The 11577-nt window shown below is 40.7% G+C and overlaps 1 protein-coding gene across 3 annotated transcripts in view; it reads right to left on the bottom strand.

Moving 5' to 3' along the window:
- Positions 1-2043: 2043 nt before the first annotated feature.
- The window catches only part of LOC102842044 (chromosome unknown open reading frame, human C2orf43), a 131655-nt gene continuing 122121 nt past the window's right edge, over positions 2044-11577 (bottom strand). For all 3 annotated transcript variants that reach the window (XM_006835251.1, XM_006835249.1, XM_006835250.1), the window contains one exon: positions 2044-2235. In XM_006835251.1, coding sequence (XP_006835314.1) covers positions 2044-2235 — 192 coding nt within the window. The remainder of the gene's footprint in view (positions 2236-11577) is intronic.

Raw genomic sequence — 11577 nt, 5'->3', positions numbered from 1 at the left:
GTACAATATGTCCAGGACTTGTTTACATGCTTCACTTTAAAATTACTGAGCATCCCTTGGATGCAGATCACTTCAGAGACTTGAGTTCCAACTTCTAAGATCGGATCTGCCATCCAGGTCATTGTGGTCTCTGTGTCTACTGGCTGCTCTTGACCCAAGAGCACTCCTTGCTGGAACTTGGCTCTTTCCTCCTGAGAAGTAAGTCACTTGCTAAGATGAGAAGCCATACCAAAGGACAGTCCTCAGTGCTCACCATGGGGTGGCAGCATCTCAGAGCAGAATCCTTCATCAAGGAGCTTCAGGTCTGGAGAGAAAGGACACCATCCCTTTGTCCTTAAAGAATAATAATGTCATGAAGCATTGTCTCTAGGAGCAAAGGGACTGCTTCAGAATGCATTTGTCCCTACAGTTGGAGAGTTAGCAGGTGGCTCAGAAAGTCCCTGAACAGAGTCAATTTAAGGAAAGCAGCAATATTGTTAGTCAGAGAACATACTTCTTCTCCATCACCAATCTTCAAGGTGTCCAGAGAAGGAAAGTTCACATACTTTAATAGCTTGCTTTGATTCACTGGTAAAACAATTTATTTCCAAGTAATAATAAGTGAATACAGAAATGCAGAATTTATTGAAAGTTTCTACTTAGCAATTTAAAGATGTCCTTTCAAACAAGATTTCCTGAAATTAAAAAAACAAGATAGAGTAGCTAAGAACTCTATCCACAATGCCTGGTACAGTACTTGACTAACTGTTGGTCTTCGATAGATTTTTTTTTTATCAAAAGGACCACAGAAAGGGCATCTGCATGTTGTAGGCACAGGCTTGACTTGAGACAGTCCACACTCCCTGCTGTGGCTCTGGAGGAGAGGCAGATGCAGGGCGCTCAGGACCTGGCAGACACAGAATCAGCACAGACTGCTGCCTGTCTTGTGGCAGGATGAAGAATTGGGATCTTGGAACAACTTTTAACTAGTTAGGAGACCAGCTGACTGTATGGGGAAATGTATTCTCTTTCTAATGGAGACATCTGCCTCTCCTAATCAGGGCCCCCACTGGTAGATTTGGTGATCTGTGTGTGATACGCTGCAAGGAAGTCAGTCACAGGAGGACTTTACAGGCTGCTCTGGCACCCAGTCTGATTCCGATGACTTCAGCCAGGCCTGTGCCATCATCTGATCTTCAGCTTTTGTTCTTAAAAAAGACCTCAGTCCACCGCCAGGATCCACTGCTCAGATTTCCTGCTACTGCAGTACATATATGTCTCTTTCTCATGATCTCATATACTTCATACATCTAACTATATATATCACTAATAATCATTTTCAAGTAGATACTTCATAATTTCTCCTAGGAGACCCTGTTCTACAGTTGTTGTTGTTAAGTGCCATCAAGTCAGTTATAACTCAGCGACCCTGTACAGAGAGGGTTTTCAAGAAGAGGCTGGTGGGTTTGAATTGATAACCTTGCAGTTAGCAGTCCAGTGCTTATCCTACAGCTCCACACCAGAATTCCATTAAAGTCAACTAAATTTCGATTTCATTTTGTTTGCAAACATTCTGCTTACCATAATAAACCACAAGTTACCACTGAGTATCTCACATAAACATGTTGCTGTTGTTATGTGCCGTGGAGTAGGTTCCAACTCATAGTGACCCTGTACAGGGTTTCCGAATCTGTAAATCTTTATGGGAGCAGAAAGCTTCATCTTTTTCCAGTGGAACAGCCTGTAGTTTTGAACTGCTGACCCTGCGGTTCGCAGCCCGATTCGTAACTACTACACCACCAGAGATCCTTCATATAAACATAAGACACCTGATTTAGAAATGATCACTGTATTCCGTGAATCTTAGAAAATGTCTTGTTAAGCCTATGGAATGATTCATCAATTGTGTTTACTTCAGCTTACATGGGGAGCTGCTGTTTTTTTAAACCGGGAGGTTCTCTTTTTCTTTTCTAATATCAAACAGTAAAATTAAACATGTATTTACTTAGTAAAACCACTGACTGTACATTCTGGCTGTAGATGCCTGTTCCCTTGTGTCAGTATTTATATTTTGGACAGGTCGTCCTTCAGCCAATCAGCTGCCATCTCAGCCATTGCCTGGCTATGAGACAGGATAAACGCGTGGGGTATCTTTTTCTCACAGAGCTGGATATCTCCTTCTGGAAAATCCTTCTTGATGTCGTCATAGTATTCTTTTGGACACCAACGATCTATAGTACCATAGTAAAATATAAGCTAAAAGACAAGACAAAAATATTTTCATTAGGAAACATTTTCTCCTTCCAACACAGATATGGCATCAGCTGCCTACAATGGTGTTAAGGAACTATACCTTCGGCTGGCCTTGTAAGCTAGTCCCAAAGTTTCCTCTAGATTGTGGCTATCCTGAGGAAGTGAGCCATCAAGGTTTACGGGAGTCTCTTAAGAGGCATGTGATGGAAAGAAGCCCACGTAGAGATTTTCCATGTGCTAGATTACCCACAGTTGACGAAAAGTACTCAGCTGTAAAGTAATGTGTAGTGAGGTGGGTACAGACACTGGGCAGAAGGCAGGTGAGGATGAGAAAGTGAGTTACTGAGACATAATCACTATGTGACCAGTGACCATATATTAAACACTTAATAGTTTTCATACAGCCACATGGTAAGCATATGGGACAGGCTTGTTGGATGCATGTAAAGACGGGTCAGACTCTGCTTCAAAGAGTTTCCAATGAAGCAGATAAAATGTGATCACTGCCCTGAGAGGCTTGTGAAGGAGGATGACAGCAAGCAGTCAGGATGGAGACAGAGACTCTTACTGGATAGCTACTACCCTGTTGTCATAGGTACTTCCCCACCTTTGTGTATGGATATGTGTTTATGCATATATACAAGAAGGGCTTCAAAAAATGTGTGGGAAAATTCCATTATCTCTAAATTCAGTTTTTCCATGAACTTTTTGTGAAGCCCCCTCATTTTGTGTGTGTGTGTCTAGGCTGTTGTGCTTCATTGAAAAGCAACTATATTCTAGTTCTGTATCTCTTAAAAAAAAAAAAGGGGGGCAACAAAGGGTAAAATCTTATATTCAGAAAGGCACATAATGGTAATTTCTATAAAAAGTACAAACTAAACTTTCAGGACTCTATGACATTGTTTTGGCACTGAAAGATGAGCACTGAACTGATGACTCCGCTCTGTGGGAGAAAGATGAGGCTTTCTGCTCCCGTAAAGATTGACAAGCTTTGGAAACGCTACGCAAAGTCACTATAAGTCAGAATTGACCTGCTGGCAATAGATTGGCCATGGCTTGGTTGATGACATCTATTATACTGAAAAAGAAAAAAAAAAGTTATGCCCAGTTTCAGCCCATAAGTGAGGTTGCAGTCATGTGCAATTCCCTTAACTATGCTAAATGTGCTTGCTCACTCATTCAAATGGAGTCCTGGTGTGGTGCTGTGGGCTAATGCATCAGACTGCAAAGTCATTTGAACAGCAAGGTCAGTGGTTCAAGTTCACCAGCTGCTCCTTGGCAACCTACACAGGGTTGCTATGGGTCGGAATTGAATCTTGCAGTTAAAACAGCTTTACAGTCTGGCACGTTAACCCACAGCGCCACACCAGGACTCCATCCCCATACACACACACTAGAGACTGAGTCTTAATGTCACTGTTTTCCAGGTTCAAAAACAGAGACAGTTAGAATTAATCTCTAGTGTGTGTGTATAGTGATGGAGTGGGAGGGGACAGGAGATACCAGGTACACAAGACTACTGCGACTCAGTATGACAGAGGTAGTCCAGGGTGCTGAGAACTCAAAGGGGCAACTGGTGGGAAGCAGTGAAAGAAACAGCAAAGATTCCTTGGAGAGTCGAGCCTTCAAATTGGGGGAGATGCACATAGTAGGGAACATGCCAAACAGACTGAAAGGAAATATAAAAAAGGATGATATGCTTGGGGAATTCCAAGTAATTAACTACAGGGTGCAGAGAGAGAATACTGGAGAAGTACAGAGAGATTGAGTCATGGATGGCCTTCGTCTGGACTTTATTCTGAAGTCCACAGGCGCTAACAAGACACTTTAAATAATGAAATAGATGATCAGATCTGTAGGTTCCAAACATTACACTGGCTGCACGGGAAACAGAGACTGGAGGGGATCAAGTGGTAGGGAGAGGAGAGTATGAGAAACTCATGTTATTGCCTTTGCTGTCTGGATTTTACTGTATCAGTTTCTAAATCTATTACTTGAACAGGACTCTCTTGTGAAAACACTGACCTTTATGATAGTAACATTATGATTTAACCAATATTTACAGAAGATGGCTTGTTAAGAAACACTATAAAGAGAAAAATGTATCATTTAATGCAGTAATCTATAGTAAACTATTAACTAAATCTTGAGTGGCAGATTTTCTCTGAATGATTTTCTGGACTTCCATTGTCAAATGTTGCAGAGAACTTGTGGCTTACAGATTTATCATTCAATTTATTCTTCATAGTCTCCTGCTTTTGCTCAGTCCAACCATTTGTACGCAATCTAAAGCCTCCAAAATCAAATATAATTTTCCCATGGCTCTTAGCAGACCAAGAACTTCTTTTTCTTTCTTGAAGGATGGGTGAACCCTGCAGTTTCTTTTGCACCCACCCCTAAAAAACTCTTTGTGTAGCTCTCACACACTTACTGAAAACCAGCAGTGACTGTCTGGCTAGGCATGAAAAAATCAAATTTCCCAGACACTGTCAGCAATCCTCTGCCACAGCTGTCCCTGTGATACTGTTAAGAGTATAGTCTATTTGCAGCACTAATTATCTACCAAGAGGGTTAATAACTTCAGGTTCTCACTAAACAACTTCCCACTTTTACCAACGGGAATCTTTGAAATTATATTCAGGAAAGAACACATGGAACAGTCATTACACACACTTGTTTGGCATTTCCTCAAGAGTCTTAAATGGCAGATAAATCTGTCTATTCAGACTTGAGTTTGTGTTCACCAGGCCTGTTCTTCTGCTCCCATGCACTCTTTTGTCTGAAGAGATACGGTTGCTGAAACAGCTTTCTGGGAGCCCTCAGACAAGTACACGCTACAGTGAGAAATTATAATACGAAAGGAGTCAACTAGAAAGGATAGCAAAGCAGAAAAGAGTTCTCTAATAAAATATTCCTGGAGTGTGGCACTGTAGGATAAACACTGGTCTGCTAACCAAAAGGTCAGCAGTTCAAACCCACCAGCTGCTCCATGGAAGCCCTATACATGCTATGGGTAGGAACCAACTCAATGTTACTTTAACAATGACAACAACAAACTCTTGACAAGACCACCACCACAGTAAACACCTGCTATTGCTTCTTCCTTGACAAGATAGTTTCTAGGAAGAGCTTGGCGTTTATTTCTCAGTGAGGCAGTTAATGGTTGGAATGGAGCCACAGCTTCCCAGTGTGGAACTGAAAGTACTGGGACACTCCATCATCTCCCTTGTACATGGAGGTGTTAGACAGTTGGGCATGGGTAACAAGCATGGATTATCTTTGAGTATTAAGACAAATCGTGTCCAACTACGGTACAGTTCTAAGAACTTATAGGGCACACACTGCCCTAGGTATGTACTAAGAACCTCAAAAAGCAGCCTTAGTATTTAAAATAGCTCAAGAGTGATGAATCTAGATTTCTCCAATGCCAATCTGAGTTTTTTCTCGAAATTCCACTACTAGTAACCATTTAGAGTGGGCTGGATTTTGTTAAGTCCCTAATTGATTATGGGGCCTTTATTTTTTAAAAAAAGTTTAGACTATATCCACTGAAATACTCTCTATAAAATTCTTGGCTGAGAAGTAAAACACGTGGTTCCTAAAATAGCCTGTACACACACTGACTCAAGATACTTCCTGTTCCCTATAGATTAGAAGTCACAGGTAATAGATCTGACCAGAGGGCTCTGCACCTGTAACTCTAAACAGGAAACTGAAAAAGTATGGGGTGTGTGAATGTAACACTGGGGGCTTGGGGCAGGACCAGTGAATGGGAAAGAAAGAGAAAGAACTGAAAGTGTGGAAAGGCATCAAAAGTAGTGTTTAAGAGTGGAAATGATTATTATGAGGACATGCAAAAATGTACACAGACATAGAGGCAGTAGAACAGAACAAGGGGGCACTGCATGCTTCAAAATCAGGAAAGGTGCAGGCCAGGTTGTATCCATTTACCATAGGTATCCAATCTGTGTGCTGAGCAAGTAATCTGAGAAGCTGGACTATATGATGAAGAACACGGCATCAGGATTTCAGGAAGGCTCATAATCAGCTGCAATATGCAGATGATACAACTTTGCTTGCCAAAAGCAAAGAGAATGTGAAACATTTACTAATGAAGATACAAGACTACAGTTTTCAATACAGATTACACCTTAACATACAGAAAATAAAAATCCTGACAACTGTACCAACAAGCAACTTTATAACTAACAAAGAAAAGACTGAAGTTGTCAGGGATTTAATTTTATTTAGCTCCAGAATCAATGTTCATGGAAGCAGCAGTTAAAAAAATTAAAAGATATATTCCACTGGGCAAATCTGCTGCAAAAGACCTCTTTAAAGTGTTCAAAAGTGAAGACTTTACCTTGAGAACTAAGGTATGCCTGACCCAAGCCATGGTATTTTCAATTGCCTCATATGCATGTAAAAGCTGGATTATGAATAAGAAAGACTGAAGAAGAATTGATGCCTTTGAGTCACTGTGTTGAGAATACTGACTATATGCCATGGTGTACCAGAATAATGAAGAGAACTCTCTTGGAAGAAGTACAGCCAGAGAAGGGAGGCTGGAAAGACTTTGTCTCAAGGCCTTTGAATATGTTTTCAGGAAGAACCAGCCCCTAAAGAAAGGACAGCGTGCTGGGTACAGTAGGGGGTCAGTGAAAATGGAAGACCCTCAATGAGAGAACTACTGACACAGTGGCTGAAACTTGGCAAAGCCTTTGAGGATGGTGCAGGACTGGGCAGTGTTTTGTTCGGCTGTATACAGGGTCACTATGAGTCGGAACTGATTTAATGACACCTAACAACAACAACAACAACAAGGAGCTCTGGTGGCATAGTGGTTACGAATTGGGCTGCGAACCTTAGGGTCAGCGGTTCGAAACTACCAGCCGCTCCGCGGGAAAAAGATGAGGCTTTCTACTCCGGTGAAGATTTATACCCTCGGAAACCCTGTACAGGGTCGCTATGGGTCGGAACTGACTCGACGGCACTTAACAACAACAACAACAATGAATCATGAATACTACCGAACTGATGCAAACTGAGAACTATGTGCCAGGTTCTGTGCTAGCACTTTCCACGTAGGATCTCATTCAGTCTGCTTTCTGACAATCCTCTGAGCAAGTATTCTATCCTTTTTACAGAAGAGGAAACTAAGGTTTAGAGAGATTAACAAACTTGCTTAAATTCCAGGAATTAGGAAATTGTAAGAGAAGCTCCAGTGGCCTAGTGGGTTATGTGGTGGGCTGCTAACCAATAGGTCAGCAGTTCAAATCTACTAGGAACTCCACAGGGAAAAGTTGAGGCTTTCTGTTCCCATAAAGATTTACAGCCTTGGAAACACAATACAGGATCTTTAGGAGTCGGACTAGCATGGTACATAACACCAGCACCCCCACCAGAAAACTGTAAAGCCAGGTTTCAGAGACAACATTCTGAACCACTGCCTTTGATTATTTACAATGAATGGAAAACTGACCCGTGTGATGAAAATACACAATCTGAAGACCGGTGGTCCTAAGCTGGACAGGAAAACTAACTGAGTTTGATAATCAACTATAGGAACAAAACCAAAAGCCTTCTTTCTTATAGTCTAAGTCGTTCTTCCAAGGTTCTAAATGCCTTGGGGTGAACTGTGTGAAAAAACTGAAATAATTCTCTAGGAAACTCAGGCTACCAGCAGGCTATTTACATTAAAAAGCTTGTAAGAAAATAAAGTATTTCCCATAGCCTCTTGTTGCTCTATGCATGTGAGTTGATAAAGGAACTCTGTTAGTACTGTCATTATGCCAGGGGTTGCTAAACAACTGATTGGTGGTTTGAACTCACGAGTTGCGCCATAGAAGAGAGATGTGGCAATCTGCTTTTGTGAAGATTTACAGCTTTGAGAAGCCTATAAGACAGTTCTACTCTGTCCTACAGGGTCACTCTGAGGTGGAATCAATCTATGGCAAGGGGTTGGATTTTTGTTTGTTTTAATAAGATATACACTGTAGAAGAAAGAAATGTTAGGAAACATCTTTTGACCCAAGTTCATATACTTGACTTAGCAAATAACTAACAAAAATCATTTTCAGTGATGTAGGAGTCCTGGTGTGGCGCTGTGGGTTAAAATGTGTCAGACTGCAAAGATGTTTGAACTGCAAGGTCAGTGGTTCAAGCTCACCAGCTGCTCCTTGGAAACCCTGTACAGGGTCACTATAGGTTGGAATTGACTCGATGGCATTTCACAATAAGAACAAGTAACATCTTGAATGTTCAAAAATCAAAAAGACACAAACATCTCTATCTGAATTACTCTTCTCCGATCAACAGTCCAGTAAGACTAAGGCATCATGGGAGTAATCATGCTACTAAAACGAAAGTTTTTCATAGTACCAGAAGTATTTTTTTGTTTTGTTTTGTTAACCTATGGATAAACTGAATTTTTGAAGCTCATCAGAATATAATCACTAAGTAGCTAAGTTCTCAAGCTGACCTTTGAAATTTTCTGTTCAGTTCTTGTACCTCCTCATTTCTTCCATTTGCTTTAGCATCTCTACGCTGGAGAGCAAGTTTCAATGTCTCTTCTGACATTCATTTTGATCTTTTCTTTCTTTCTTCTTAATGACTTTTTGCTTTCTTCATGTATGATGTACTTGATGTCATCCCACAACTCTCTTGGTCTTCAGTCTTTAGTGCTTAATGTATCAAATCTGTACTTCAGATGATCTCTAAATTCAGGTGGGATATAGTCAAGGTCATATTTTGGCTTGCATGGACTTGTTTTCATTTCTTTCAGCTTCAGTTTGAATATGAGCAATTGATGGTCTATTCCACAATCTGAAGACGGTCTTACAAGTTTTCTGTAATCATGTTTCCCAACATTCCTGTCTATCCCACTCAAGTGTCTATTTTACAGTAGTAGGCAAGGGAAACCAATGTTCATAAGACAGTCAAGTATTTTAGTATTATTTCCTCTCTTCAAACTATGTCTAGATCCCTGCTGTTCCAAGGTTGAGCATACATCACTATTTACCTCTTAGTTCCACTTAGGCCATGCAAACCTGTCTCACTGTTCTCTTATCTCTCTTGTTCTTCCACCTTCACCCCCTTTTTGTATTCTCCTCCCTACACTCGAACTAAAACCCCACCCCAGCCCCAGTGTTGTGGTTACCTTATATTCCATTATTTCTTCCCTCCATTTAAGACAGTCTGCACTTAATTGTGCTCATGAGGAATCTGTACCTGGACCAAGAGGCAGTTGTTCAAACACAACATGGGAACACTGAATGGTTTAAAATTAGAAAAGGTGTGTGACAAGGTTGTATTCTTTCACCATACTTATTCAACTTGTATGCTGAGCAAATCACCCGAGAAGCTGGCTTATATGAAGAAAAATGTAGAATCAGGATTGGAAGAAGACTCATTAACAACCTGCTATATGCAGATGATACAACCTTGCTTGCTAAAAGTGAAGAGGACTTGAAACATTTACTGATGAAGATCAAAGAGCACAGCCTTCAGTATGGATTACATCTCAATGTAAAGAAAACAAAAATCCTCATCATTGGACCAATAAACAACATTGTTATCAATGGAGAAAAGACTGAAGTTGTCAAGGACTTCACTCTTCTTGGATCAACTATCAACACTCACGGAAGCAGCAGTCAAGACATCAAACAACGTACTGCATTAAGCAAATCTGTTGCACAAGACCTTTTTTAAGTGTTGAAGGGCATAGATGTCAGCTTGAGGACTAAGGTGTGCCTGAATCAAGCCATGGTATTTTCAATAACCTCATATGCATGCAAAAGCTGGACAGTGAATAAGGAAGACTGTAGAAGAATTGATGCCTTTCAACTATGGTGTTGTAGAAGAATATTGAAAGTGCCATGGGCTGCCAAAAGAACCAATAGATCCATTTTGGAAGTGCAGCCAGAGTGCTCCTTAGAGACCAAGATGGCCAAACTTTGTATCTCATATTTTGGACGTATTTTCAGGTGGGACCAGTCACTGGAGAAGGATATCATGTTTGGTAGGTGGAGGGTCAGAGAAAAAGAGGAAGACCCCCCAATGAGATGGATTGGCCAAGTGGCAGCATCGATGGACTCAAGTGTGGCAACAGTAGTGAGGTTGGCCCGGGATTGGGCAGTGTTTCATTCTGCTGTGCATTAGGTCACTATGGGTCGGTACCGACTCAATGGCACCTAACAACAACAACAATTTTATCCTGTATTCTTCCTGACCTTCTCACCACCTGGATCTCTTTTCCTCTGTGTTTACCTTCTGTCACACTGTAATTGTTCTGATCATAGACTGACTGCCCAGATCCTCTGTTCTTATAATTTTATTTTGTTCTTGACTCTTCTATTTGTCTAATGAGTTCAGGGTGATGCTGCCATGTATGTCATTCTCTGGTTGTTTCCTGTTCTTGTTGGTTCTCAGTCCACAGAACTTCCTTTAGGATGTTTTTCATTGCTGGGTTGGCTTTGGCAAAATCACTTAGCTTCTGTTTATCCTGGAATGTTTTGATTACACCATGGTATTTGATTGACAGCTTTGCTGGGTAGAGGATTCTTGGCTGGCAGTTTTTTTTCTTTCAGGGTTTTATATATGCCTCCCCATTGCTTTCTTGCCTGCATGGTTTCTGTTGAAAGATCCAAGCTTAATCTGATTTGCTTGCCTTTGTTATGTTACACTTCTCTTTTCCCTAGCTGCTTTCAGGATTCTGTCCTTATCTTTGATTTTAGAGTTTGATTATGATATGACTTGGTGATTTACTTTTAGGGTCCATCCTTCATGGGGTTCAATGAGCTTCTTCAAAGCTTATCTTTTTGGTTTTCAGGATGTTAGAGAAAGTTTCTTCCAGAAGTTCTTCAACTATCTCCTCTGTGGGTGGACTTGTGTGATTCTTCCTGTTCTGGAGTGCCGATAATTCTTAAGTTATTTCTCTTCATGTTGTCCAACATGAATCTTAGGCCTTCTTCAGATTTTTTTAATCCTTTTTTTCTGCTTGCTCTTCTATCTTAGTAGTGTTGAGAGATTTATTGTCTAGCTCACTAATTCTGGCTTCTATTTCTTCATTTCTAGTCCTTTGCCCTTTCAGTGTATTGTCCATTTCTGATATTCTAATATTAATCGTTTGGACCTCTTTCTGTAGGTTTTGAATTGTTTCTAATGCTGTATTTATCTTATTTGATTGTTCCTGTAGTGCTTTCCTGACTTCTTCCTTATTTTTCTCAACTCCATTGTATAGTGTTTTAATACATTTTATAATCATTTTTCTGAATTCCTTCTCAGGCATTTCCAAAACCTGCCCGTCTTCCAGTATGGAGTGTAGGTCTACTTCCAGCTCATTTG

Source organism: Chrysochloris asiatica, unplaced genomic scaffold (genome assembly GCF_000296735.1).
Source record: "Chrysochloris asiatica unplaced genomic scaffold, ChrAsi1.0 scaffold00016, whole genome shotgun sequence".
Taxonomy (NCBI): domain Eukaryota; kingdom Metazoa; phylum Chordata; class Mammalia; order Afrosoricida; family Chrysochloridae; genus Chrysochloris; species Chrysochloris asiatica.
Note: the sequence above shows the minus strand (reverse complement) of the source record. Positions and strands in the feature narration are given on the sequence as shown.